The sequence below is a fragment of the Aspergillus sydowii genome (genome assembly GCF_001890705.1).
Source record: "Aspergillus sydowii CBS 593.65 unplaced genomic scaffold ASPSYscaffold_7, whole genome shotgun sequence".
NCBI lineage: Eukaryota > Fungi > Ascomycota > Eurotiomycetes > Eurotiales > Aspergillaceae > Aspergillus > Aspergillus sydowii.
Genome location: NW_024467865.1, coordinates 832,378 through 858,375, shown reverse-complemented (window position 1 = coordinate 858,375; position 25,998 = coordinate 832,378). Strand labels below are relative to the sequence as shown.

At 49.9% G+C, this 25,998-nt stretch overlaps 10 protein-coding genes across 10 annotated transcripts; 4 read left to right on the top strand and 6 right to left on the bottom strand.

Moving 5' to 3' along the window:
• Positions 1 to 466: 466 nt before the first annotated feature.
• Positions 467 to 3,033, bottom strand: ASPSYDRAFT_90918 (uncharacterized protein; the record flags this gene model as incomplete). Its single annotated transcript, XM_040852406.1, has 4 exons — positions 467 to 1,515; positions 1,576 to 2,762; positions 2,819 to 2,903; positions 2,964 to 3,033. 4 exons carry the CDS (start codon positions 3,031 to 3,033, stop codon positions 467 to 469), a joined length of 2,391 nt encoding a protein of 796 aa, XP_040701443.1.
• A 1,079-nt stretch (positions 3,034 to 4,112) lies between these two features.
• Positions 4,113 to 8,029, bottom strand: ASPSYDRAFT_59107 (5'-methylthioadenosine/S-adenosylhomocysteine nucleosidase; the record flags this gene model as incomplete). Its single annotated transcript, XM_040849640.1, has 5 exons — positions 4,113 to 5,854; positions 5,892 to 6,431; positions 6,499 to 7,128; positions 7,182 to 7,699; positions 7,755 to 8,029. The coding sequence occupies 5 exons, from the start codon at positions 8,027 to 8,029 to the stop codon at positions 4,113 to 4,115; spliced, it is 3,705 nt and encodes a 1,234-aa protein (XP_040701442.1).
• A 1,244-nt stretch (positions 8,030 to 9,273) lies between these two features.
• Positions 9,274 to 11,636, bottom strand: ASPSYDRAFT_46793 (GMC family oxidoreductase). The gene is made up of 5 exons (XM_040847320.1): positions 11,337 to 11,636; positions 11,258 to 11,288; positions 10,944 to 11,205; positions 10,756 to 10,882; positions 9,274 to 10,707 (listed from the first exon to the last, which is right to left on the bottom strand). Exons 1-5 carry the CDS (start codon positions 11,512 to 11,514, stop codon positions 9,446 to 9,448), a joined length of 1,860 nt encoding a protein of 619 aa, XP_040701441.1. The 5' UTR covers positions 11,515 to 11,636; the 3' UTR covers positions 9,274 to 9,445.
• A 169-nt stretch (positions 11,637 to 11,805) lies between these two features.
• Positions 11,806 to 12,906, top strand: ASPSYDRAFT_46792 (uncharacterized protein). Its single transcript, XM_040847319.1, has one exon. The coding sequence runs from the start codon at positions 12,266 to 12,268 to the stop codon at positions 12,734 to 12,736; it is 471 nt and encodes a 156-aa protein (XP_040701440.1). The 5' UTR covers positions 11,806 to 12,265; the 3' UTR covers positions 12,737 to 12,906.
• ASPSYDRAFT_46791 (NAD-dependent epimerase/dehydratase family protein) lies at positions 12,896 to 13,936 on the bottom strand. Its single transcript, XM_040847318.1, has one exon. It carries the CDS (start codon positions 13,900 to 13,902, stop codon positions 12,985 to 12,987), a length of 918 nt encoding a protein of 305 aa, XP_040701439.1. The 5' UTR covers positions 13,903 to 13,936; the 3' UTR covers positions 12,896 to 12,984.
• Positions 13,937 to 15,098: 1,162 nt separating this feature from the next.
• ASPSYDRAFT_32770 (uncharacterized protein) lies at positions 15,099 to 16,379 on the bottom strand (the record flags this gene model as incomplete). Its single annotated transcript, XM_040845016.1, has 5 exons — positions 15,099 to 15,352; positions 15,707 to 15,714; positions 15,771 to 15,884; positions 15,929 to 16,180; positions 16,243 to 16,379. The coding sequence occupies 5 exons, from the start codon at positions 16,377 to 16,379 to the stop codon at positions 15,099 to 15,101; spliced, it is 765 nt and encodes a 254-aa protein (XP_040701438.1).
• A 698-nt stretch (positions 16,380 to 17,077) lies between these two features.
• On the bottom strand, positions 17,078 to 19,204 carry ASPSYDRAFT_46789 (Zn(II)2Cys6 transcription factor). Its single transcript, XM_040847317.1, has 6 exons — positions 19,051 to 19,204; positions 18,936 to 19,003; positions 18,446 to 18,875; positions 18,167 to 18,400; positions 17,834 to 18,117; positions 17,078 to 17,777 (listed from the first exon to the last, which is right to left on the bottom strand). The coding sequence occupies exons 1-6, from the start codon at positions 19,155 to 19,157 to the stop codon at positions 17,161 to 17,163; spliced, it is 1,740 nt and encodes a 579-aa protein (XP_040701437.1). The 5' UTR covers positions 19,158 to 19,204; the 3' UTR covers positions 17,078 to 17,160.
• Positions 19,205 to 19,489: 285 nt separating this feature from the next.
• On the top strand, positions 19,490 to 21,316 carry ASPSYDRAFT_154160 (MFS transporter; the record flags this gene model as incomplete). The annotated part of the gene is made up of 5 exons (XM_040842344.1): positions 19,490 to 19,859; positions 19,921 to 20,477; positions 20,536 to 20,912; positions 20,985 to 21,090; positions 21,149 to 21,316. The coding sequence occupies 5 exons, from the start codon at positions 19,490 to 19,492 to the stop codon at positions 21,314 to 21,316; spliced, it is 1,578 nt and encodes a 525-aa protein (XP_040701436.1).
• Positions 21,317 to 22,759: 1,443 nt separating this feature from the next.
• Positions 22,760 to 24,353, top strand: ASPSYDRAFT_46787 (uncharacterized protein). The gene has a single exon (XM_040847316.1). The coding sequence runs from the start codon at positions 22,767 to 22,769 to the stop codon at positions 24,204 to 24,206; it is 1,440 nt and encodes a 479-aa protein (XP_040701435.1). The 5' UTR covers positions 22,760 to 22,766; the 3' UTR covers positions 24,207 to 24,353.
• Positions 24,354 to 24,500: 147 nt separating this feature from the next.
• ASPSYDRAFT_79737 (uncharacterized protein) lies at positions 24,501 to 25,959 on the top strand. The gene is made up of 2 exons (XM_040851013.1): positions 24,501 to 25,484; positions 25,556 to 25,959. Exons 1-2 carry the CDS (start codon positions 24,892 to 24,894, stop codon positions 25,917 to 25,919), a joined length of 957 nt encoding a protein of 318 aa, XP_040701434.1. The 5' UTR covers positions 24,501 to 24,891; the 3' UTR covers positions 25,920 to 25,959.
• Positions 25,960 to 25,998: the final 39 nt, after the last annotated feature.

Here is a 25,998-nt window from a genome sequence, read left to right as displayed (position 1 = left end):
AGACTATAGTAATAGGCTATACACACTAACTTGCCAGTATACTAGCATACGTGACTATTAGTTTATTACCAGTCTAATAAGAAGCACCAGGATATTATTATTACTCTAGAGAATACTTATACTTTCAAGTTCACGCTAGCTACCAGTTATATAACTGCTGAGCTGGCCCTGGAAGGGAAGATAACTGTTAATATTTCTGAATTCAGATCCCCTCGGCCTACCATAAGCAAATTATAAACAAATAGTATTTAACAAACTCCAATATAAATATCGTCCGAGATAGTATCGAACAGTGATGGCATTTGCACCTGCTCTCACCCGTATCCGAGAGGGGAGAGACCTTGAACAAGCAGGCAGTAAGTAGACCTATGTTTACCAGATCTACTGGTCTTCGGATCTACCTCTAGACTGATGAATCCTGGTCAGGTAAGGAAAGCCCTGGCATATAGTAAGTAGAGAATCCTGGTTACGACGGCGGAGTGCTAGCCCGGAGCAACCTTTGCTGAGCCGGTCCATCTTCAGGCGTGTCCGTGTCCTTCGTTATATAATGTTCCTTTGGCTCTGCCGTCTGTCCTTCATCCCGATCCCGAACTGTTATATCACGTTTTCCTTCTTCCTTGGTCCAAGCCTTAGAGGGCTTAGAAGAGAGGTAAATGACATCCCGATCTGAATCCTGCTCCAGAGATGTGAATATACGGCCCGTGGACGTCCAATTCAAGAACTTTGTCATTCGGCGTGGCCCGGATCCCTGCACGAGGATCGACACGAGCGTCAATACACAGACGAGCAGGACCATTGCCAGCGTAAGAAATGCTGGGATCCCATATATAATATGGAACCGTATTCTGCTCGCGTAGAAGACCACAGAGACATCGGGCACACCGTTCTCGGCATCTGTCGTTATGATACTCCGTGTTCCCAGAACATAATTGGCGGCGATATCTGTCCAGATCAGATTCAGAGCCTGCGCTGTCCCGGCCGCGGTCTGGGAGAGATTCTGCCATTGAAGCAACAATGAGACACTGGTTCCGCCTGTGTAGTCAAAGAATGCATTGCTGGTCGGGCTGAAAAGACCGGCGAGGGTATTCCCATAGAAATACGCGCCAGGAAGATTCTGGAACTCCGGTGTCATGGTAAGAAAGCCTCCCTGACCAGGAAGCCAGAGATGGTCCTTGCGGAGTGTTGATAGACCCAGTTTGCTTGCAGACTCGGGGGTAACCAGGCCCCACAGGGGTTTCGAAGACTCATCGCTATATTTCTTTGGTTTGACATCGGTGACCCGCAGTCCAGATAGATCGTCGCTCCCATTAAATGTGAAAGACACTGTTTTGATCGTAGCCTTCGCACCGGTGGCGCACGAGTAGAGAGGGACGGACCAGTTCGAGCCAGGATCATCGAACATGATGGAGTTGCCTGGGGTCTGGCGTTGCGGAACCCCGTATATCATCCCACAATAGACGTGGATGTTGCTTATGTTCGCATAGTCCACAGAGGTGGTTCTGGTGCACACTGGGCCTGAGGACGTTAGCCTTCTGACGTTGACACAAGGTGTATATAGAAAGGCCAACAACTTACCGGCCTCCGTGAAGTCCCAAGTTGTTATATTGAATGGATTCTCGTAGAGTGCCGTCGCGTTCTTTGTCGTATTTCTGCTATCAGAATTGTTGAAGTTTGTCTCGCCGATTGGAATGTCCGCTCCCGACAGGTAGGATCCATACAACGGGGCCACCTCTAGACTTTTTGGCTTCGTATTTTCCAGTAGGGGAAACCTCTTCTCCAGGTGTGAATCCAGATATCTGAACCCGGTAAAATTGTAGGGCTCGAGGTTGGTCACGTTCATAAACGCCATCGCCAGAAGGTTACTCACCGATGCTGCGTTAAATGCCCGGTGCGAGAGCTCTGGATCATCCTGGCTATGCATCGTCGTCCAGTTGTAAGGAGCAAATTCCTTTGTAAAATTGACGAAACCACCCCTGTCAGTGAGCACCATGTTCGTATCCACATTCGTCAGATTCGCGTAATCCCCGTAGATCCGATAGTCCATGGTGAGATTCAAATCCACACAATGTGCCTCAGGTACGATGAACAGCAGCTCCTCTGTCCATTTGCTCCCCAGCGGCCGCCATGTTGGTGCAGTGTGGTTGCGGAAGCCAACTCCCCCGGCCTGCCGGTCGACAACCAGTCCTTCCACCAGATGATATCCACGATCTGTAATACGTGACTGGATAGGACGGAGCTGACTGACTGGATATCCTGTGCCGTTGCCCACCGGGCTACTATCGTTGATACTTTGCAAGGCCGTGTACCGCGACTGGATATCGAAAACGCTAGATACTGATGACTGCGTAACGGAAAGGCCACTCTGAAAGGCCTCCATCACATTCGGAGGATTACTGGTATCATAATTGTCCGTACGTGCAGACACCCCGGAGGCATTAGCATAGCCCGGGGACCCAGGGCACGGCACAAGCGTCCAACCTCCGCATTTGCGACTGAATGGGACCTCCGCATTTCTGGGAGGAGTATACTGTCCAAAGACGGACTTGTCTTCCAGGTAGTGAAACGGTGCCGATGTCGGGGCCTGGGCCACGATGTCTTGGTATAACCCCAGGGGCGTTACTATAGCAGTAATTGCAGTCAGGACTTTCGCGGCAGTTCTTGACCATGATATCACGGACAGGAAATAGCTTCCCGATGCCGTCGAATCTGTCCTCAGGATTGTCGGCCAAAATGATGAATGAAGCTCTCCTGCCAAAGCAGACCTATAGCTAGATGTTAGTGGTTATAGCCCGGTTCGTACGTCTCGGAAATTGCTGACCAGGTAGTAGCAGGTATCGTGGGTGTCGAGGATCTAAAATGCCCGAGCAGGATGATAGGCAATGCAAGCGGCATCAGGAGCTGGACTTGGTTTGGATGTTAGATCTTCGCAACCGATTGCCTCTGTTGGGATGTGAGAAGCTTACCGACAACAATGCCGACAGCAATCATACCAGACACATCTGAGATCGTGAGGTCCGTCAAACTGACAGCCATATTTAAAGTCGGCCTGTTGAAAATATGGCCGAGCGCACTCCTGAGCTGAAGTCCAGCACCCTTTTAAAGAAAGGGACAGCAGGCCAACTGCCTACAGATTAAGAGCCCCGGCAATCCCACCTTCATCATCGAGTCAGCCTCAGCGGACAACGCTAATGGTGGCATTCAGGGCCTCATATTCGACCCCTGCTGGTGATTGCCCCCTTGTTGCACTTCTCTAGATGGAGTTAGTTCGAGGCTCAGCGAGCATCACGATTTGCAAGAGGGATACGAGGCCAAGAGTCTCGGCATGACAAGAACCAGGCACTCTGGACACTTTTCTTCCCACACCAATTTCATCATCTAATTAACTTGTGAATGGAGAATGGTCCACGAACTTGGAGGCTTCGCGATAAAAATCCATTTTTATGTGGGCTTTCCCAAGGCCGGCTTCAGGGACCAACTCAGTATTCTACTTAAAATTTTATCCCTTGGGTGCAGATATCCGCTTGAAAATAACCATGAACAAGCGTAATTTGAGCATCATAAATCGGCAGATGGCAGTTGTTGAACTGGATGCGGGATTCGGCGATTGGCTTGTTGTTCTTGTCAGAGGCCATCTCTTTGAAATAATATCTATTATTGGGCCAGGCATTAGATGGAAGAAAAGGGGTTTCAACAAGAATGGTTTCAACAAGAATAGAATGGAATAGAAGTAAGACAGGACATACGTATAACTCCGGACGAAATCCTCGCCATCCATCAGAGGGTCGGTGTCCGTGTGCTTAGGCGGCTCAGCATCTCGGCCAGTGTATATTCTGCAGTTGCCAGTCAAATCCTCAAGCTGGTATTTAGTCCTCGATTAGAGGTTCGCCTTTGCATCCCCGGCAAGGCGTTAATGGATCCCGGGAAGAACGGCCAGATATTCTCAAATTCGCCCTTGTGTTGACCAGCTTTTTTAGCAAGCGGAAAAAGCGATCAATCCCCAATAGTAGGTATAGAAGGTGCCCTCTTGCTTGTCTCATACTTTGCAAATGGATCCCATTTAGCATGGCTCATGGATTGCGCCTCGCTGGCAATGGTATCAGTGCAGCATAGCCTCATCCATCCGAAAGCGCAATATCCGCAGGCATAGCCCGGAGAAGATCCCGAGCATATTGAGCCGCAGCCGCGGCTGCATACTCCATCCATATCTCGTTCTTGTGCGAATCAGCGTAATCTGAGATCCCGCGGATGACAAGGCATGGAAACCTTGTATTCATCAAGCCCGCTGCTTCCATTTCACAGCACAGAACACCATGCTTCTGGATGAGGATCTCCCTTATCTTCGAGTCTTTGACTACTGAATTCCCGGAGGCAATTGTGCCGTAAAAGACGTGAGGAGATTTGGTCGTCCGGATCATTCGTTGTGGTACGAGCTGCTGGGCGTCACAGGAGATGCAAGTATCGGCATCCCCGGCGTGAGCATAGGATGATTCGAATAGCTGATCTAGTTCGACACCCGGGTATTCGATATCAGGGAGTCCAGCGATCGGGGAACCGTGGCGAGGCATAAAGTTAAGCACCTGCAATAACTTCTCTGGAGGAGCCTTGAGAGAGCCAGTTGTGATAAAGCCGTCACTTGTAAACTTGCCCATGTCGTACTGCACAACACCTCCGTACTGAAGATGTGGAATGCTGACGACCACATCTCCAAGCCGAATTTCATGTTTCGCGCTCGGTAATCCGCCTCCAATGCCGACCATCAACCCTATAGCGATCTTAGGGAACCGATTCATCATGCGCGTGGCTACCACAGCTGCGATGTTGTTTCCATATTGGCCCATTGAAAGGCAGGTTAGCACGACATTGAGCCGCCCGATTTGCCCTAGGATATAGAGGTTGCAGTCCATTCCGTGTCCGAATCCCTTGGTGTGAACCCGGTCCAACATTTTCTGCGCTGCATCCAGCTCTATTTGCAGTGCACAAATCCAGCCAACTTTGTATTCCGCCGGGTCCAGTTCAATATCTTCCACATTGTCCATCCCTGTGATGCGACTGGGGATGCTGGTTTCAACTCGAGACTCCCAGAGGCCATCCGCTGATGAACCCTGGGATGACGATCCGGACGCCACGAAAGACTCATTGCCGGATTGGCCGCGGAAATCAGATGCTCGTTCTGTGCGATGTATATCGCCGCTCGAGTTTGACGAACCCCGGCGAATCCGTTTCCGAGGATTTGGTACAGCAATCCGGTCGTTCACCGGCCGCTTCCCTTCAGTCATGGAGGAATTACTCTCTTGAGTGCCTGAACCAGGACTATATCCCACAATGATCGCACTGTCATTGGCAGGGCTCTTGAGCCCGCTCAAGGTTGAAGAAAACGATATATCTGGAGTCCGGGGGAGACTGCTTGCAGGAGAGCCATCGAAGATAATAGCGCCGTCGGGTTCTAATCTAATTGGGCTGACAATTCCATGTTTGGCAATCTCAGGACCAACTAGTAGTGCTTGAGCGTGACCGCAGCGTTCCTTCGAATAGTCTTCAATGCATTGACAATTCTCGAATAGTTTGTCAGGCATATGCCAATAGACGTCATCTATAACACGCCATGGCGAGCCCGAGCTGTTTCCCTTCTTTCTCATAATTGTCTGAATGTCTTCAACCCTCGCAGCGAGGTAATCCTTTCCTGATGGGACAGTGGTCCATGAGGAGCAGACAGGCACCATCTCTTTTGGCTTCAGAAGGTCACCGAAGCCTCTTCCGAATAGAGTAATGGCATTTATTGCTCCTGTGAGTCGGTGCCATCTCGGGAGACCGTCAAATGCACTCATTGTACGAGCGTTAAAGTGATCCTCATCTGCTGCCAGGTCCATAAAATCAAATTCGTGCATGGCGACCAGGAGCTATTCCCGCGCTCTTTTGGAGATTGACCCGGGTTTGATATGCGTATGCTTGTTCCAATAAATGGTATATCGCATCAACCCTATCTTGAAATGTCTCCGGCATGTTGCGGTGCAGCCGCTGGTTCAAATTCTTTTCACTTTTCAGGACGGATATGGCAGAAGCAGGCCCGCCGTCGGGACTAGGATGTTGTTCAAGCGACTCGGGTCTGAAAACAAACTCCTGCATTGGGTCCTCGGAGGAACTGAACATTAGGGATGCCCGGACCAGGTGTAGCAGTGCACTCGCTCCATCGACGAGCCAAGCTCGCCTGGTGGACACATCGTAGAAGACCGCATATTTCTTGGTGATTGACAAGATTCTGTGGAGGTACTCACCGAACTCATAACGAGGGGGCCTGTCTTTCTTTCCTATCGCCAGAGTTTCATAATTTGGAATTACGGTACCGCGGGAAATAATGACATCTTGAAGATCGCATCCGCTCTCGGCCCTATTCAGCCCAGACCAGTTGATGCCATAGTCCGCCCGTGGCGACGCTGCACGTTCCGCAGTGGTCAGTATATATTTGGAAAGAAAAAGCTACAATTTTCAATTGCCGCATACCTGTAAGGACTTCCACTTCCGGGCACCAACCTACAATGTGGTGAAAACCTACGAGGTTGGTGTCAATGCCTGCAGGGTATAATCCGGGAATGGCGTCGATCCGAGAGTCGGTATAATCCATATAGCATCCATGATCATTGCATATCAGATGCCATATCACCGCATCATCTACGACCATCGTTGGCACGAGGATCGTGCAATGACCCTTGATACAGACCTTTCCCCCGAATTGTGAAATATGGCGCGATGGAACGAGTCGGCCTAAAATATTGAGTGGGATATCTAATCCAGTTTTCACCAGGTGCCGTCGTCGAATAGGGAAGCCATACACTACAACGGGGTTGTTGAATAGACTATGCCAGCACCGCCCGTTGCCTGATGGCTGCCGACTTTCTTGATGCCGGAAAGTGAATTTGAGCTCGTATCGTGGGTTTCCCACGGAGGTATGGGTATTCTCCAACTCTGGTCGACAGTATACGATTCTATTATCAGGTGCAGACTGTAGCGCTGCGCCTAGCCAGGCCAATTGCTGTCCTATCTCGACGATAGCGTGCTGGAGTCCCTGAGCATGTACCACGACTTTCGAACCGTTGAATGTTCCCGTAAGAACAGTACCATCTTGGAGTGAACCTATTAGTAGCATCAGCCAAGGGTGCCTTGGCTCCAGGAAGAATCACACGAACCTGAGCTAGAACAGTTTTCTCTAGCTTCCAGCAACTTGTGCAAGAGACTGATTATACAGTCCGAACTCTCCGGCCATGTTTGACGCATGTACTGGACACATGTCAGTGCCTGCGCATTATCCAGGGATCCAGTCAAAGTGATGATATGGTCGAAAATATGGATCGGGTTACCCGCATATTCCTGCACACGCAGGAATAACCGCGGATCCCAATCAAGTATGAAATCGGCGTCGTATAGAGTTAGTGGGAGGTTGCAACTAAGAGGAAACGCCCGAGCGATATCTTGCATCACATTTTCGCCCAGGATGCCCAAGGTAAGGATATTCCGAGCACAGCCGACCAACCACCTATACGCAGGGAACTGTTCTAGAAGCTCTGAGTAATGTAAATTTTGCTGCCCGCTCGCCGCTGAGCTGCTGAGATCGGCCGATGCTGTTAAGTAAAGCGACCACCCTGGATTAGCAGGGCCGTCGGCGATTCCATCAGTGTAGTAATTGCATACGGCCTTGGCGATATCGCTGGAAAGTGTGTTGTCAATATTCGATGTGGCAGGCCTTGGTCCTGGATACATACCCCGAATGGTTACAAACCATCAGCCCAAAGCGTTTGCAAGGCTCGGATCCCTTGAAGCTCAGTTTTTCCGCGAAATACCAAAGAACATCAGGGAAGCCCGACAATAGCCTGGCCGCACCTTTCACATCAAAGGAACGCGGGTAGGCTTTCCTGAAAATGTCCAGCGAAAACGTGGAAACAAAATCCGAGCGGTCGAGATAGTTGTTGAGGAGTTCATCACAGGCCAGGTCGCCATCCGTTTTCACTATCAGTTCATTTGTTGGCTTTCTTGACATCCCTCGGAGTACTGCCTGTTCTTCAGGGATGGATTGTGTCATAGAGCCCATCTCCTTCATCTCGCAATGCTTGAACAAGCAGTTTTGGAACTCGTCCCAACTTTGTACAGCTTTATCGCAGAGAGCACAGGATACGGGAGCTTCATTTGGCACCTCCAGTTCTCTCCGTGCGGGAAACGCTTGGCCTGGATGTGCAGAACTGAAATGCTGGCGCAAATCGTACTCATTACTGCCTATCCAATCCCCATATGGACATCACATTTTAAATTGTGGATAATGATGCCCTGATATGTGTCGCTTGAGGCTGTTAAGAGCTTCATAAGTCCTCCCGACTGTCTCCGGACATAGCAAGCAGGTAAACCTTGGCTTATTGGCTGGTTGTTGCAATAATGGGCGAGGACGACGTTTGGCATGGCGCTCCGTAAGTCCTATTCCACTGTCGTAACTCTTGCTACTGACGCTCCTTGACCTCGGTGTCGTAACCGATTCAGCGATCGGGGCCGTGATAAGTCCTACTCCACTGTCGTAACTGCGGAAGCTTTCTATACTGTCACCGCTGCCTTCCATCGGCGGGATAACTAATTCAGCGATCGGGGCCGTAAGGAAATCACTAAAGTCGTCCATCCCAAAGGACTGCCATCCTGGTATTTCGTCCTCCATGATATATGGATTCGGATGTGTCAACCTGGCGCAACAGTGTATCTGAGATGGATAATCATGTCCTGAGCACGAAGAAAGAATGATGGACAAAATGAAGACTCGGAGGAGGCTGGTGCTGAGGTGTCGATGAGGCTGTGAAGGATGCGGAGCTGATTGGGGCGCAAGCCTATATGTCCTCTACCATGCCTATAACTGTAAACTAATGGGCCAATCCCCGTAGTTCGCTTACCGGTATGTCAGCACCATACAATCTGACCCTCATATTTAAGCATTTCGCCTCATGTATCCTGCGTAGCGGAGTATATATATCATTACTAAAAAAACAAAAACATACAACAGCTGGGATTCGCATGTGGTCACCCACCATACTACTAACCAGCCGGCGTGTGGCTTAAGTACGGCTGAGCGGACGGGAAGCCCTGTTTTCCACACCCTGTGGTCGTATGTACTGACTATAAATGAAGAATGGAATGTATAGGCAACTCAGATTCAGGCATGTACTGCAGGGGAAGACCGAACTTACTGCAAAAGGAAACTAGATAAGCATCTGACCCCCTAATTAGCCGATAGGGTTGGTCAGACATCCCCATATCCCTACGTTGCTTCAGAGAGTGTCTCCATCATTGGTTGCGTTTAGGGGCGCAAATTTCACCTACAACAGCCGCACTATAATCTGGCGGAGCTTGAAATAATATCCATGATAATGACGAGGTATATTAACACTTTAGATCGGCGTTCTACTCCAAAACAACTAAATCAATGTGGCGCTGTATGTATCCCCCTTATCAAATCGGCCGCCTTCTCCGCAACAGCATAAACGGTACTCTGGGTATGAGCCGACGGGATAGTAGGAAATATCGAGGCGTCAACAACGCGCACTCTTCCTCTTGAGCCATAAAGCCGTAACTGGCTATCCACGCACCCTCCGTCGCCGAACTTCAACATTGCACAGGTCCCAACAGGGTGGTAGAAGCTTGGATCTGCTGATTCTTTAATCGTGTCCATGAGTTCAGTATTGGTTAATCCTGGCTTAGGAAATTCCAAGACGGCACCAATTGACTGTAGTGCTGGTGTCTGGGGAAGAAGGTCTGTATGTAGGCGCACGGCCTGAGCTAGCATTTCTAGGTCAAGCGGGTTACTGAAGGTACGGTAACTGACGTGTGGCATCGTATAGGGATCTGTTGACCCGGCGTGAACAAATCCCCGGCTTAGAGGTTTTTGCAGGCTGATGATTGTGATGAGGAGGTTCTCAGATAGGGCTACTTTGTTGTCGGCCATGTATTTCAGGAGTAGGTTCTGCGACTTTTCGTAACCGCGGATGATGCTCGGGTCAAGGCCTGAACGAAGATATCCTGCAGGCTGGCCGGCTGCGTGTGCAAAATGCGAAACAGGGAAGTTGAGATGCTTTGCTGTTAAAAAAGAAAACGTATTCTCCGTTCCTACAGTCCATGGCCCCGTGCGGTTGGCCTCATACAGCAGGCCCATCTCAGCATCGTAGGTGGCGTTGTTCCATATATAGACTGGATCCTGTGTCGGATCACTGAGGTTTGTGAAGGCCACGGAGCCGTATATCGTTGCATGGTCTTGAAGATTCTCGCCAACGCCAGGAACGTCAAGTATTTGGTCAATTCCGAGAGAGCGGATAACAGACGACGAGCCAACACCTGATAGATGTAGGATCTTTGGTGTGTGAATCGCGCCGGCGGCCATTATGATCTCCTTTCGTGCTCGCACTGTCTTTATCTTTACATCTGGCGGTGTAGAGTTTAGGGCTGTGTTGTATTCTGGTATATACTCAACACCCGTTAGATCTGCAGTCAGCTTTGTCACCAGGGCCTCTGGAAGGACATGATAATTCGACCGAATATTCGCACTATCATGGTAGCCAGTCCGGGCGTAGGACCTTTCTCTTGTCACTGGGTCCAGGCTATTTGGACTCCAGTACCCACCCAGCGCATTTGCTGAACCGTCAATCTGGGTTGGGATACCAAGCTGTCTTAGAGCGGCCAAAAATACTTCTATCTAGAGTATAAGCAAAGCACATCACGTAGTTATGGATCTCTTACTTCCTGTACTCGTGATAAACGGAGGGAAAGAAGACTGGATAGGCCCATTTGTCCCCCGTGCATCTATGTCAAACGAAATCCCGTGTTGGCTCTGCTGAACATCGGTTGGAGGCGTAAATGTCTCGCTCTATAGAAAGTTAACACTGTAAACCCGAGAATTCAAGGTTTTTTTTTTCTTTAACAGTCACCTTCTTAAAGTAGGGCAAAAGCCCATCCCAACCCCAGCTCTTATCCCCAATGAGTTCAGCCCAGAGATCATAATCACCGGGCGAACCACGCATAAAAGCCATCCCATTAATTGCGCTGCCACCGCCGAGAATTCGCGCTACCACGACAGATGCAGTACGATTGTTCAGCCCGGCGGTTGGCAACGAGGTAATCGGCCAGCTGTAGTTCGCAGACACTGTCCGCGCGAACCGGGGGTACTGGATTTCTTTTGAGTAGTTGTCGCTGTGCCGTGAGCCATCTATACACTTTTTAATTTTAAAAATTAAGAACGTACATTTTGCCTGCTTCGATGACTAGCACGGTTTCTGCGACTGTTAGCCTACGCTCTACTTCTGTTGACAGATGAACCATACTGCTACTGTCCTCCGTGAGACGATTTGCGACGGTTAGTCCGCTAACCCCGCCTCCGACAACAACATAATCATACTCTGAAAGTAGATCAGCGTCATGGTGAGTAACCGGCTCAACAGCCGGAGAATGCTGGCGCGCGAAGGCAAGGGGCAATAACAGAGAAGGGAAGAAAAACTTCATCGTAAACAGCTGCACGCCTCGCAACCTTTAAAATGGGGGGAAAAAAAAGAAGGGTCTTTAGGTATCCTCAGTATTTAAAAACACCCCTGGCGGGGTATTTCCGTTTGAAACACGGACAGCGAGATTCCTTGATTTCAACCCCGCTGCTGCATATCAAGACCAGCCGGCCTTATATTGGGATCATTGGACCGGGCCTCCGACGAATGCCTGGCCCTTTCGGTGTGGGATAGTGGCCCGAAATGGTAAATGGGCCCATTCCAGCCCGACACCGCATCTCCCAGCGAATGGAATGCTGGGAACCCGTTGCAGGTAGGCTTGGCTTGCAGGGTGAACCCTGTCGAGTTGGACCTTACGGGATTGCCAGCCTGACGTTGCCTTGATCACTTCACAGGCTTCAACTATGTGCGTTGCAGTTAGCTTGCCAGCATCCAGGTGCCACAGACTGCCGAGGGGGTGATGTGATGCATATCAGTGCCTTGGTGAAGAGTGCCGCAATTTCTATATTAGTATAGAGTTTTTACTACACGTCGCGCATAACATCATGGCAGATCATCGGAGTGCGCTACAATGACGCCGTCGACGGTACAAACGTTGCCGAGGAGGTTGTGCAAAAGTATCGCAAAGCCTGGGAGGATATAGGCCTCGTAGACAAGAATGGTCTGTTCAAGCTGTACGTTCTCTCGAAACCTCAACCCTCGGCTTCCTACATCGCATGCCCGACCGCATAAACCTCCGAATACCCGAAGTAGCAATGAACATTAAGGAACTCGTCAAGACCGAAAGCGCCGACCTCGAAGGCCGGACCACTATCGCGCACGCTCTCAAGAGGGCCATGGCCGAAGCCAATGGCGAACCGCTAGGCCTCATGAAAAACAAATACCTACGCTTCTGGTACAAGCCCACCACATTCGGGCCCATGGCGCAGTGGCTTTGTGAAGTCGCGGGGTCTCGGGATCTAGATAAGGTCCTCAAACATGCAGATCAGTATATGGGTCCTGCATGGAAGGATGGCGGGCTTTACTATCAGCGTCAGGATGAGGGGTGGGATGCTGAGGGGATTATATTCATGTCGAGGCGTTTCCGGGGAATGTGGCAATTCGATATGCGAGACTGGATGTTAAGGATAGGCAGAAGATTATGTGGGATCACCCGTGGACGCCGGAGGAGGTCAACGGCAGACCGTGGATTGGTGCGGTTGGCGAGCAGGAGCTTGACTTGGTGATTCTCAAGGGTATTTGAGCTCAAGTATATAGCTTTAATATACTGCTTGTCCGGCTCACCCATCTCACCTATATTGATAAAGATCTTGGTATCTATTGTCCTTAACAGGAGCAAAATACTCAGCCACCTACAGATATGTGGACATATAACATTAGGACACCATAAAACAAGCATTAATGATAAAAATATTATATACCACGTCAATATGTGATTGTCAATATACCTATTGCCATAAGACAGGGTAGAAGACTAGGCGTAAGCAAAGTATTTCTGCCATGGATGCTCCTGTCGAAACCCCAGCATCTCCTTCATCTTCCGGTTCGTCAGCGGCGCCTCTCTTCCCTCCATCTCTCTGGTAAATACCACCCCGGGTGCATTCTTCTTTAAGAACGCTTCCGCCGTCTCAGTCTCAACCGTAATCTCGTCATTTGTCGCGTTGAAGACCTGATACCCCAGGCCATCTCGCACTACTGCGAGATGGCACATCTGCCCAAAGTCCCGCGCGTCAGTATAACTCCATCCAACCGCCTTCACATCTGCCGGGTCCGCCTTCCACTGCAGGAAGAACTGCGCATATTCATCCGGCGCAATCACAGCTGCCAGCCGTAGTACATATATATCGACCCCCGCCGCTGAAAATCGCCTTGCAAACCCCCGCGCCGTCTCTTCCACACAAAGCTTGGAGATTGCATAGGTATCCATTGGGGTTTTATCAGCTTCCTCATCAACTGGGAATGAGGCGTACTCCATAATTCCCTCTGCATATGGTGGTCCGTAAACACACACGGTACTCGCAATGATGATTTTCTTCACGCCCAGGCGGCACGCGGCTTCAATGACATTATAGCCCGCTTGCGTGTTCACCCGGAAAGTCTCCACATCGGGCACGATCATGTTGCGCGGGATGCCGGCGAGGTGGATGACCGCGTCAGGGATTTGGTTCAGGGGGGAGTGGAAAGGAGAGGTTAGCTGAAAGCGAGAGGTTAGGGCGCTGTGCACTTGGCCGCTGTCTGTAAGGTCGACATGAAGGGTGTGGACCTTTTGCGAGAGATGGAGAGGGAGAGGGGCGATGTCGAGATTTAGGATGGTATGGCCGTGGGATAGGAGAACGGGGATCGCGTACTGGCCAACTTTCCCTGAGCCGCCGGTAATGATGATTCTGCCCATTTTGTAGCGTTCTGTTGTCGGGTGTCAATACGCGTATATTGTGCGAAGGCCATGATATATGGATGGCGTTGCTTACCCCTCTTTTTGCCCTGGCTAGACCGAGCCTTAGCCCGTATCCAAGGCTGAGCATTATTCCTTCTTACCTTGGCTAGCTACTATGCCAACCTAGGTTGGTGGTTGTCGGTTAGAGGCGTCGTTCTGTCGCCTAATCGTCCCAGCTAATGTATGTAGTGAAATATCTCACCAATTAACACCCAGTACCTTGCTCCTTACAACTAAATAACGTATTGATTAAGAATCTATATAAAACTTTAAATAGCTTTATCAAACTTCTAAAGAGTTATTAGTTACAGGTAAGTCCTAAGGTTACCTGGATGCAGATATTACTGTCAACAACAGCTACGCTTGTACAGCCCAACCACTTGCCTTCGGTGCTGCATATTGCCGCCATGAGGGAAGACCAACGGACGCTACATGCTATAAAAGAAATATACCGACTGTCTAAGAACTCTAGAAGTATAGTAGAGGATTAAGCTTCTGGACACGCTGGTTTTGGATAACGTTATTGACCGGACGCAGGCTGGGTTTATCCGGATCCCTTATTCAGGCTGTCGTTAGGGCTGACAAGCTCCGCCCTTATATTGATATTAGCCTAGGTATGCGAGAACAGGGGAACGCCTCCTCAATGGTCTTCTATGTTGCAACCCCCAGTTTGGCGTTGTGACCTTAAATCCGCTCTGAAGTTTCCCCTACCGCAGTAACATTAATGAGTGTCGGTCGACCCTCGCGATACTCCACTCGAGACTAAAACAGTAGGTGTTTGTCGGATACATTCCAAGGTACTTCAGACCTCTCACATTCAGCAAGTAACAAGTACACGGGCAGTATCGCTCTCGCATAGCCAACGAAATATTCTGATGGATCCAGGCTTAGCTGTTATTAATGAGACTAGCCACTACAGAAAAGACCAGTGGAGTGCTGTCAGTTGTAAATTCATGGCAGTAATGTTATTAAACACATCCTGTTGTAATGCTGTGGCAGAACAAGTTACAGTAAAAACAAGAATAGATAAGAAAAGAGGGCTCGTCTCAATAAAATCTGGAAAGTCGCATCCTAAGGGGCGAGCAAGCTCATTTAAACATGAGTGATGCACGTCCAGAGGTGAACTTTACAGTATAGCCCCCATCTTCTGTCGGTTACAAGCCAGCAGTATCTAGCTGGATATCTGGGGAGCCAGCCACACTGGCAGGTTTCTTGTACTTGACCACGGCACTTGTCGCGGGTACGGTTCCAAGATTCTGGTCCACCACGTCCGCTAGCTGAATTCCCACCTCACCACTCCGTGAACTGAAGGTAAATTCAGTGATTACACCCGCATCAACTGTAATGTACAAGCCCAGAGGAGCGATGTAGACACATCTCCAAACAGCATCTCTTGGCTGTACTGTCACTGCATTATTATTGCTTAATATAATATTACCCCCAAAACTCAGCTAACTAAACGTGGGATGGTTTAACAAGATTATAGTGGCGCCGAAGGCATGACCCAGAAAGCCGAGTCTGTAGTCTCCTGTATATACATCCTAGTCTAGGGTTTCAGGGTAGGAGTAGAAGACTATGGAAGAAAATCTATCTTCAGCAATATTAGTCAAAGGGCCTTGGTAACTACTATATCTAATTCAAAGATTATAGAAGCTTGTGTCTGAGGCGAGATCTTTATAGGTATAGTACTTATTGAGAACTGGAATAGCGTTCAGGCTGGATCTATAGTAATAGATTTGTCTTTCAATATAACTTATTTTACCCGCAGTTCTATACAGGGATAAACGTGAGTTATTCTGTCAAAGAATAATAAAGATGATGCTTACCCAAAATCCCAGTATCGTCGTGCATTACCGTTCCAACCCCAGTGTGCAATAGTGGGTGAATATCCACGAATCGAATTGATTGTACAGTTGGCCATTTCTTCATGGCCAAAAACCCTGATATAGTCAATAAATAACCGAGTCCGATGGCGGAAACCTACTTCGACCACATGTACACAGCCTCCTGCGCAGTGGAATCCCACGGTTGCTCGCTGCTAAAAGGGTCTGCTAGGGTCAACCAATGATCGGCCCGGGATTTCATAATTAACTTCAGCTCAGACGCCTCAGACGTGTAATTTTCAGCTTGCAGGGATTTGAGTAGTGATTTCCACACATTCTCTCCTATCAGACCAAGGTCATTGTATTCCGTGTTGGCTAAGCCATCTGATTGCGTCCCAAAAGCAAACATAACGCTGGGTAGCAGCCATCAGACTGGATTAACATGCGCAGTCAAGGTCGAATCGAATGGACTTACGTGTTGTAGGACTGCAGTAGATACCATCCTGGGGTCTGCTTGGATAGGATTCCAGGAGCAATGCGCTCAGCTTTGTACAATCCCCAGTAAAGCACCCGACGATTACAGTAGAACTGAGAAATCCCTGTTCCCAGCATGAAGTAAGCTGCGTTAATGTGAGGATATGTTTGATTGAACCAATGGTGTGTTGACCCGGGGTGTGCAAGGAGGCGTGCTTGTGTTGTAATTGGACAGCCTCATGTTCTGTGGCTGCTGGATGACTTATACATATCCAAATGTAGCGTGAAAAGGAAGGTCACTTTACTGTTGACTTGTATTCCCTGGGGTCAAACAGCAGCCATGTTCAGCGTAATTAGGGCAACATGTTGGGTGTTTTGGTGTTATTTTATCAACAAAAGAGTATGACGTAGCCTACTGATCTTAAGCTCGAGCACATATTTCCTGCAATAAACTACCCGCAAGAAGGTGCAATGTAAGGTTTAGTCTGGATATTGTTATTCATGTGTTGTGTTCTAGCAATGCTTATCTTGAAAACCAACCATGTTTCTTCTCTGCTTTGTTATACATGGCATGCAATAAGAGGATAGGATACTTAAACGTAAACCAATAGCTATAGTCTTGAAAAGCAGAAAAAACATACAACAGCTGGGATTCGCATGTGGTCACCCACCATACTACTAACCAGCCGGCGTGTGGCTTAAGTACGGCTGAGCGGACGGGAAGCCCTGTTTTCCACACCCTGTGGTCGTATATACTGGCTGTAACTAAACAGTGGAATATATAGTGGGTATTCAAGTGCCAGAAACACGGGAGGAGTCATTGCGCTCATTGTATTGGGGGAGGGAGATATACTCTCCCGAGATAAGTCCGGCATTATCAGTCGTTACATTGGCTCGCCTGGTACGTTATATGATTGTATCACTCAGAAAAGCCGAAAAAGTCTAGCATAAAGTCATGCGTAGATGTCGGCATGATACCAAAGTTGTCGTCAGGCCATGTATCCAAAGACTCCAAAGCTCGGGGTGCAGTTGGAGCCTGGGACCCAGAGTCACCACAACTCTGAGTGTATTGCATGTTTCCTACCGGTGCTGCCCTTCTCTGGAGTACCGACTGATACCAATTGCGGACGCCCTTCCATTGATTCAACAAGCTCTGAAAGTAATGCGACTGTCCGGGCGGTGTATTCGTCGTGACAAAAAGCTCCTGGGTCCGGGTGACCACGACTGCAAGGTCTGCATCCAATTGCGCGATCCGTGCTGTCGACTCTCCGTCGGTTGTAACGGCATCAATGACCGCTGATATCTTGCTTGCTAGTATCGTGGTATATGTCAGCTGTCGCCAGTCAAAGGCTGTCCAGGTTTGCATGTCCTGTAGAGAAAGACCGAGAGCTCGTTTAATATATGATTCGATGTACGCTAGGCAGTCGAACATGATCGTTACGCGTCGTGCTGAAGCCGGTGGGATTCGAAGGTTGCCGTGGAGGCCGATTTCGTGTGCATAGGCACCTACCAGATCGCCCCATGTGTTGAGTTGCGCTGTCGGGATAAATCAGATATTGATCTTACAGGATTTGGTAGTGGGCGTTACTTACCATGGTGTGCTAGTCCAGGTGGAAGGCTGGCCCTCCACGAACTGAGCTGGGCTTCCAGTGTTTTGACAAGCACCTGGACTTTGTCATCGCTCATTGAGAGAGTGTGATCTGGGTCACCGTACTTAAACTCATTGTATACTTCGTTGAATATTCGAAGGAGTCGGACGTAGTAGATGAGCATCCTGTCAGATTCTACTTCACTATCTTGTTGTAGTGATAAAGCGCATTCCTCCATGTAGGGGGTGAACGTGAGTGGCTGCTGCTTCCGACACATCAGTGCGCATCTATCAACCATCAGCGAGAAGATGAAAAGTATTACGACTCAAGGCTTACAGAGTTGACTGGATGTATGCGCCCACGAGCGCCCGCTTAGCCTCATGACTCCAAAGCTCGGCTGCTTGGTGTGAGGCCTGTACTGTCACGGACTGAGAGTTGAGGATAAGATCATGCTGCGTTGTCCATCGCTGGGGCTTTCTGTTGATTCCGAGGTCCACTACCATAGTGGCACATAATGAGGCCAGTCGGTATGCGTGATACTGCCCCGACTCGGATACATTGAAATGATACCTGCGCGATTAGTAAATAGAGGCTGACCCAGCCGACTTTACATACCACGTGAGATATACGAGGAGACCCTGGATGAAGTCGAGGCTCCTCTCACATTGCACAAAGAACTTCTCCCCCAAGTCCTTCAGAAAGATGCCTTCCAATACAATCTGTCTGGGCCGGTTCTGGAACGACGCCACCACAACCATTGCCTGTAAAAGCATCGGGCGCTGCCGTTGTAGTTGCTCTATATGTAGCCCTACAGGAGCAATGACGCAAGGAAAGTGTTTCTGCGACATCTGGCGATATGTATCACAGAGAGACTTTGCTTCCGCAAGGCTAACGATACCCCCAACAACGCCGTCCTGGACGGAAGGGGGGTCGTCATTAAGTAGCGACCCCAGTGTTTCTCTTCCAGCGTGCTGCTGATGTCCATCAGAGAGCCGATCGACCAAACCACTCATCATTTCCTCTAAATGAAGCATCCGAGTATGCACTAGTACGTGATCAGTTGCGCCCCACCAAAGAATATGTATATTGACTGCATGGAACATACATCGGCTCTGTCGCTTGCGAGGGCGCACCGCGTCTGGAATAGCACAGGCCAGCCCATTCTGACGGCAGCTTAATGGAGGGTCAGCTTGGGATGGTTTGAGTAACGTGGAACACACCGAGAACAAACACCATGGGCCTCACCACTGGGGACGCAGCGCAGCTTTTTCGCCTTGCACTCCGCGCAGGCACGGTGGGCCTTTGAGATTCCACTTCCGCTCTGCATTCCGATTGCGATATCGGGATGAAAAGCAATGTAAGAGCCAAGTAAATGAGCGTTTCGTGATGGCTGAGAGTGATCGGAGTCGGAGACGTTGAGGCTTCCGAGCCGAGCAGAAGTCACGTGTTGACGGTGTCTGTCGGCGTCGGGGCCGTCGAGGCCTCCGAATGGCATCAAGATTGAAAAGTTGTGAATGAGCTCGGAAAGGATAGGCACAGTATCCGGGAATACGGAGCCAGTCGGCTATGTCTCTAGAGTTTCTGGACCCCTATTTATAACAGCGATGCCTCCCCAACCCGGAGGTCGGTATGCTAGCGAAGCCGTTATACAAGTACGAAATGGGCGTAACTGCTGCTGATGTCCAGACCAACGGGGTTGCCGACTATGCCCAGCTCACTCTCCCCAGACGACCATGGCGGCTGAATGTCACCCAGTTTCAGAGAATTGTGGAACATCCATACCGCGGCAGTGGGACACCAGATGACCCTTATATCGTGGAGTGGCTCCAGAACGACCCTGAGAACCCCAAGGATTATAGCCCAGCTCTGCGATGGAGTGTAACCGCACTGATAGCTATCAAAACACTGGGCGTTGCGCTGGCATCATCCGCTTATTCGGGGGCAATTGGCTCCCTTCTCGCAGATTTCCAATGTAGTCAGGAAGTCATCATTTTGGGCTTGTCGCTCATGGTTTTGGGATATGCGGTGGGTATGCTTATCACCAACAGTTGTCATTATCTCGTTATGGATATTAACGTATAACCTCGCAGGCCCTCTCCTCTGGGCTCCTATCTCCGAGTCTGTTGGTCGCCGCAATATCTTCCTCATCTCGTACGCTGGCTACACTGCGTTTACCGCCGGCTGCTGTGGAGCACAGAATATCTGGACACTTATTATCCTCAGATTCTTCACCGGTCTTTTCGGCTCCAGTGCTCTGTGTATCCCGGGGGGACAAATTGCTGATATGTTCTCCGCCGAGACCCGTGGACTGGGAATTGGTGCTTTTTGTCTTGCCCCCTTCATCGGCCCAGCCCTGGGTCCTATTATCGGAGGGTTCTTAGGCGAGGCAGGAGGCTGGAGATGGGTAATGGGCTTACTGGCTATCTTCGGAGCAGTAATGACACTTCTCGCGTTCATCTTTATGCCCGAGACCTATTCGCCGGCGTTACTGAGAGCACGAGCGACGCGTCTGTCGCAGGCAACTTCCAAGGTCTATCTAACTGCTCAAGACGCAGAGAATCCAACTACATTCGAGGAGCTGGTAAAGCATGCCCTGTTCAGACCATGGGTGCTACTATTCCGTGAACCCATCGTCCTGAGCTTGACTGTAAGCGATTCCATCTTTCATCTCCAGCTCCATTCCCTAACAGCTGTTCTGTCAAAAGGTCTACATGTCAGCTATATACGGCACCTTATATCTCTGCTTTTCCGCCTTCCCGATAGTCTTCCAAGAAAAACGAGGCTGGAGTGCAGGTATCGGTGGTCTCGGCTTCACCGGTGTCCTCGCCGGCCTCGCAGCGGGCATCCTAATCATCTGCTGGGATAACGGCCGGTATGTTCGCATCTACAGGGCTACCAACGGGTTCGCACCTCCAGAATGCCGCCTGCCCGCGGTGATTGGGGGCGGCATAGCCATTGTAATTGGCTTGGCCTGGTTCGCTGCAACCGATGCACCGAATATCCACTGGATTGTTCCGATCCTGGCCGGTGTACCGTTTGGAGCGGGCTTTGTGTTGGTGTTTATTTGTTGTGCAAATTACCTGTAAGCTCTTATCTTTATTTACCTTCTTTAACCCGGGAAAGTTCCCTACTAAGCTAGCTTACCATCTTTTAGAATCGACGCATACGTGATCTTTGCAGCCTCCGTCCTCGCCGCAAACTCCGTTATGCGGTCTGTCTTTGCCTGTGTTTTCCCGCTTTTTACGACATACATGTTCAACGTAAGGAGACGCAAAACTGGCTGATTACCACTGAACCCTGGGCTAATGCAGGACATAGGATATCGGGATCCATTGGGGCGTGGCTGTCCCTGGCTTCATTGCACTGGCATGTCTCCCCTTTCCGGTGCTGTTTTATATATACGGCGCGAAGATAAGAGCGCGCTGCAAATATGCGGCGTTGGCAGCACAGCACCTTGAAAAAACAAAGCAGACTTCGGGCCATTAATATTAATGTGCGCGGTATCTCTTCCATGCCGGTTGGGTTTCCGCGTTTTGACATACAAACTACAGGTCGCGCTTGGAGAGTTACATGGAGGGAACTGGCATTTCCGGCAATGCTCTTAGTCATTTATTTGTTTTACAGTGTTACGTGATAGACGGTTATGGATATAGAAACGCAGTTTAATGATTAGGAGTTGGCATGTCCATGAACTGGCGCAGCGAGGAGTTAAGAAACTGTCGGGTAAAGTTGGAAGGCAGAGTTGGCTGGTCTGCCCTGCTTGCTCACGCCATGGCAGGTACTAGAAGATACAACCGCGTCCGCGCCTTTTATCTTTCATTGGCAATTAGAACCCAGGATATAACCCTGTCGCCCGTCCGAAAGCGAGTGATCTCTTGACCAACAGCGACCACGGTTCCGGAGCCGCCCATACCAAGAATGGCTGGATATTTGTCGAGATATAGGCCATCATCCCTACAGTGATGGGATTAGGATGTAACGAATCAGTGAGAAGTTCTTACTTGATTTTCCAGTCAATGGGATTCTAAGAAAGAAAATTCAGGTATACCCCGCGGTAATTAGATATGAGCATCAATTCTTATTCACCACTGCCGTTCTGGATTACCAGTTCTCCAGACCCAGGCTTTGGGATCGGAGAGGTTCTATACTCAAAGGCTTTCGGGCCGGGGCGTCAAGCCTTGCTGCTCGATTAGGCTCGATTACATGCAGATAGACTGTGTTTTAAAAGGGTGTCTCTCGAGGACGGCAAGCGTTTGAGACTATCCAAGATGTGAGTTGCAGGACCTTTAATACAAGGGCTGCTCCATCACCCCTAGACGAACGGCCGATGATACCTTGAGGACTTTTAACTCCAATGATCTCGGTGAGAGCGGAAATAAGATTGCGGTGCTTGCGGAAATGCTCCGGGTTATGTCAGAAGGGTTAGGGTTACTGCCGCTCACCCTACGTGTACGTTGCAGTTCCTTCAATCTCCGGGAATTGGCAGTCAAAGATCTACACCCCCGGTACAGTTCACCAGGTTTTACTGTGGCAGAAGGTGTTCGTGGCTGCATACTTGTTTTCTGAACAACAGGGATATTGTCGTTGCAACTGGTAAAATAAAATATATAATAGCTGACATTCATATTGTTATCTATTATATTACTAACCAGCCAACCTATGGCCTATAGCTGAGCGGACAGGAAGCCCTGCTTTCACACACCCCGTGGGCGTATATACTGAGCGTAATGAAGCACGGGCTAATATGCCTAGAGTTTTAGTTGAAATTCGAATGTACTCCGACAACTCTGCTGAAATATACAACAAATCAAATGGCTTTGTTCAGCACGCAGCAAAGTCTTGGTATGCAAATAGTGAGCTCGCTACAAGCACAGCCACGCTTTGGCCTCTGGGCATCTGGGCCTCTGCGCACCTGAGCCTGAAGATGCACAATAACATGTCCCTGTCCAAACTCATCTCCCGTCAGATATTCTCTCGTCTGCAAATGACCCGACCGCAGCCGTTCCAGATCGCCTCATATGCTCAGCCAGAAGAACTACAATACCCCGGGCAGAGCGAGCAGCATGTTAGGAAGGCCGTCCCAACAAAGCCATCCTCACTGTCGGTGCTGATCCCCCGACCACCATCCATAGACGAGCTCATCTCCCCGAATCTGGCCGCGCAGGCAATCAGCAACCAAGCCATGGAATCCTTTTCCGGCTGGCTGCTATGCCACTTCCATTTAACCTACTGCTCCTTCGCCGCGCGGGTCCAGACCAACTGGATGGACTTTCTGCGAAACATACCGGGCTCTACACTCCCACTCGCGCTGTCGTGGGCAATCCGCGCCCTAATCACATTCCAAATGGGCACGGACCAGGGGAAGAACGAAAGCGAAAGCGAAAGCGCCATTTACTGCGCCCGCCACATGTACGGTCGAGGCGTCCGACACCTCCGCCAGCTGCTGCAGTCTCCGCGCGCACTGAGCGATGAAGCCCTCGCCGCAGCGGTCTTGCTGGGCGGGTATGAGATTCTCGACCCCAGCTCGCCGCATGGATGGATCCGGCATACGCGGGGAGTGCGCCAGCTCATGTGCGCGCGTGGGCCGGCGTCCCATAAATCCGGGTTTGGGCGCACGCTGTTACTATGTTTTGGGCCGTTCCTGGTGGCGGAATCTTTTGTCTTGCGGGAGCATTGCTTCCTTGGTTGTCCTGAGTGGACTTTCCTCGCGGATGGGGGGATGTATACTAGTAGTACCGACGAGGAAGATCCTCGAGTGGGCGAAATCCATTTGGATATTGGTTATGGTCTTGGTCAGGCAATGGACAAGGCCCTTAGCCAAGCTGCAATCTGTCCCGGGTACTATGCGAGTACATGCTCCATCTTGGCCGCAACGACAGATATAGGCTCAGATCCAGGTCTGCTAGCGCGGCAGGACTTGTTGCTTGCGCGAATGGCGAAAAGTAAGGCTTGTTTCCTGGAGGTTCAGACCGTCTTTGATAGAATCCTGGGAAGTAGTCAAAATCCAAACCAATCGTCTAGTGCGTTGGTTCCTCGCTCGATTTCAACCGTTCAGACGTGCAAGTTGGCGAGTTGGAGTTGTAGAGGGATAGCCTCTGCGGTTGCTGTCCTTGATCAGCTTACGAGCTTGCTCCTATCCAATAAGCAAAGAACATCCATGCAGAAAGCGAACGGCATCAATGTGCGAGATCCATGGAGGATATTCCCGCAGAGAATTGGTATGGAGGTGGACGGCCAGGATTATTCACAAAGGGGTCCTAGCCAGAGTATGCCGGCAGTCCCGAGTACTCCAACTGTTGTTGGCGATCGCCTGGATAGGTTTTCCCTGACTATGGGGGTTTTGAGTGTGGCTGGGGTTTCTCCCAATCAATTATAATGAACATAAATGCCGGCTAACCCGCACGTCCCGCTCTTCGGCTGGTCAGTTTGTCTTTTTCCTATACTATACCATAATGAACACCCAATTCCGCAGATTATGTAGTGTGGCAGGCAGAATAATGAACCAGCAGAAATGACACTCAAGACACCACAGTTCTTCGCAATCGTCTTGATATTAGTACCACCCGCTGCAACTGCCCTCCTTCAGGGCTGTTGGTCGAGGCTGGGACTGGGCTTTCAAGACCCCGACTAGTCAAAGCTCATATCAGAAGCATGACAGGGCTCGGCAGCTGCCGATCAAGAGGAAATACGAGGCCTGCATCCAATCACATTATTCGTTGGTTTGATCAACATTGGTAAGTGTGACAGGCCACGCCGATAACATACAACCTAAAAGACCCCAAGACACAAACAATTGTCGCTCAGTACCCCAGGAAAGGAATACGGGCCAATGACGATTGACGAATGATCAAAGTCATTAAAGAGCGAAGTGCTAAGGTAGCCAATGCCTGTCCAGTGTGCAAGCAGGCGTATTCCAAGACCACCTTTCTTAGGTTAACGTCGACAAGCTGGCAAGACTTATAAGACGTCAAGCTGTGCCTTCCAACCAGAGGGATATTGCTTTGTTTTCTTCTCACCCAACACAGGATTGATTCCTTCACTGTGTCTGCTTTGCAACCATAATGGCCCCTCTACGCCGCATCGTCCTCAGTCTATTTGCTATTCTTCCCCATTCAGCCCACGGCGCTGTCCCCGTACAATCTCCCAATTCACCACGCCTCGAGCTCATTCCCGCACATGCGGGCCATGGCATAAACACGACCCTTACAATTCCTCGCGATGCCGACGCCGTTTTCGCGCCCCTCGCCAAGAGACAACACAACTGCCCCTCCCACTGCCGCTATTGCTGTGAGGACTTGGTCTGCGTCAGCTCTCTCGCCGACGTGTGCTGTGGCGGCTACTACTGCCTCGCCGGAGATACATGCAGCAATACTGGCAAATGTTGCCCCGAGGGGACAAAGGCCTGCGACGACGGATGCATTCCCGAAGGTGGAGAGTGCTGTTCTTCCGGTGGCTACTGCGAACCGGGCCTGTATTGCTATCTTGTTGATGGCTACCAGCCTACCTGTTGCCCTTCTGGGGGATGCTACGGAGATAGCGATTATGATTATACGACAACGGCTGCGACGACGACGTATGAGTATACAACTACCGACTACACGATCAGTACTAGCACGTATGCGGACTGGGATTACTACACAAGGACGATAACCTGGTATGTACTTTGCGGATTAGAATTAATGTTCCAGTATCTCTTACTGACACTCATATCCACCATCAATCCAGGACATATTGGGTGACGTTCTACACATACTATGTACCCTCTTCAACTGATCTGCGCACATCTAGCACCACGACCACAACCACGATCGTCAGTGTCTATGCCACGGATAGCGCTGATGCCTCCTCGTCGTTGGATGAGATTTCCGCCACTATCACTGATAACGTTCCGTCTACAGCAACGGATCCCCCGAGACCGACTACGTCAGAGACAGAGACAGAGACAGAGACCGCACGGCTCGGTGGTGGTGATGGGGGGTTTACAAGCGGTGGAATCGTTTTCGGGACACCTGTTTATGCATCATGGTATGGTTTAGTCTTGATTTTCTGGGCGGCTTTAATGCCTGCTGTGCTGGCCCTTTGCCTGTGAGGTAAGACGCAAGTAGAAGAGGTTCAGTGTTGTTGTACAGCTAGTAATCCTTCTAATTGAGACAATTTTGGTGTCTTTT

Excerpts from the sequence above, each read along its gene's own strand:
- ASPSYDRAFT_46792 (XM_040847319.1), top strand. The coding sequence starts at position 12,266 with ATGAACATTAAGGAACTCGTCAAGACCGAAAGCGCCGACCTCGAAGGC.
- ASPSYDRAFT_46789 (XM_040847317.1), bottom strand. The coding sequence starts at position 19,157 with ATGCAGAGCGGAAGTGGAATCTCAAAGGCCCACCGTGCCTGCGCGGAG. Across the intron at positions 18,876-18,935 it reads TCGCAAGCGACAGAGCCGAT|TGCATACTCGGATGCTTCAT; the intron begins GTATGTTCCATG and ends ATCACGTACTAG. Across the intron at positions 18,118-18,166 it reads GCATACATCCAGTCAACTCT|ATGCGCACTGATGTGTCGGA; the intron begins GTAAGCCTTGAG and ends GATGGTTGATAG.
- ASPSYDRAFT_79737 (XM_040851013.1), top strand. The coding sequence starts at position 24,892 with ATGGCCCCTCTACGCCGCATCGTCCTCAGTCTATTTGCTATTCTTCCC. Across the intron at positions 25,485-25,555 it reads TACACAAGGACGATAACCTG|GACATATTGGGTGACGTTCT; the intron begins GTATGTACTTTG and ends CCATCAATCCAG.
- ASPSYDRAFT_46791 (XM_040847318.1), bottom strand. The coding sequence starts at position 13,902 with ATGGGCAGAATCATCATTACCGGCGGCTCAGGGAAAGTTGGCCAGTAC.
- ASPSYDRAFT_46787 (XM_040847316.1), top strand. The coding sequence starts at position 22,767 with ATGTCCCTGTCCAAACTCATCTCCCGTCAGATATTCTCTCGTCTGCAA.
- ASPSYDRAFT_46793 (XM_040847320.1), bottom strand. The coding sequence starts at position 11,514 with ATGAAGTTTTTCTTCCCTTCTCTGTTATTGCCCCTTGCCTTCGCGCGC. Across the intron at positions 10,883-10,943 it reads TTTTGCCCTACTTTAAGAAG|AGCGAGACATTTACGCCTCC; the intron begins GTGACTGTTAAA and ends AACTTTCTATAG. Across the intron at positions 10,708-10,755 it reads GTTTATCACGAGTACAGGAA|AAGTATTTTTGGCCGCTCTA; the intron begins GTAAGAGATCCA and ends TACTCTAGATAG.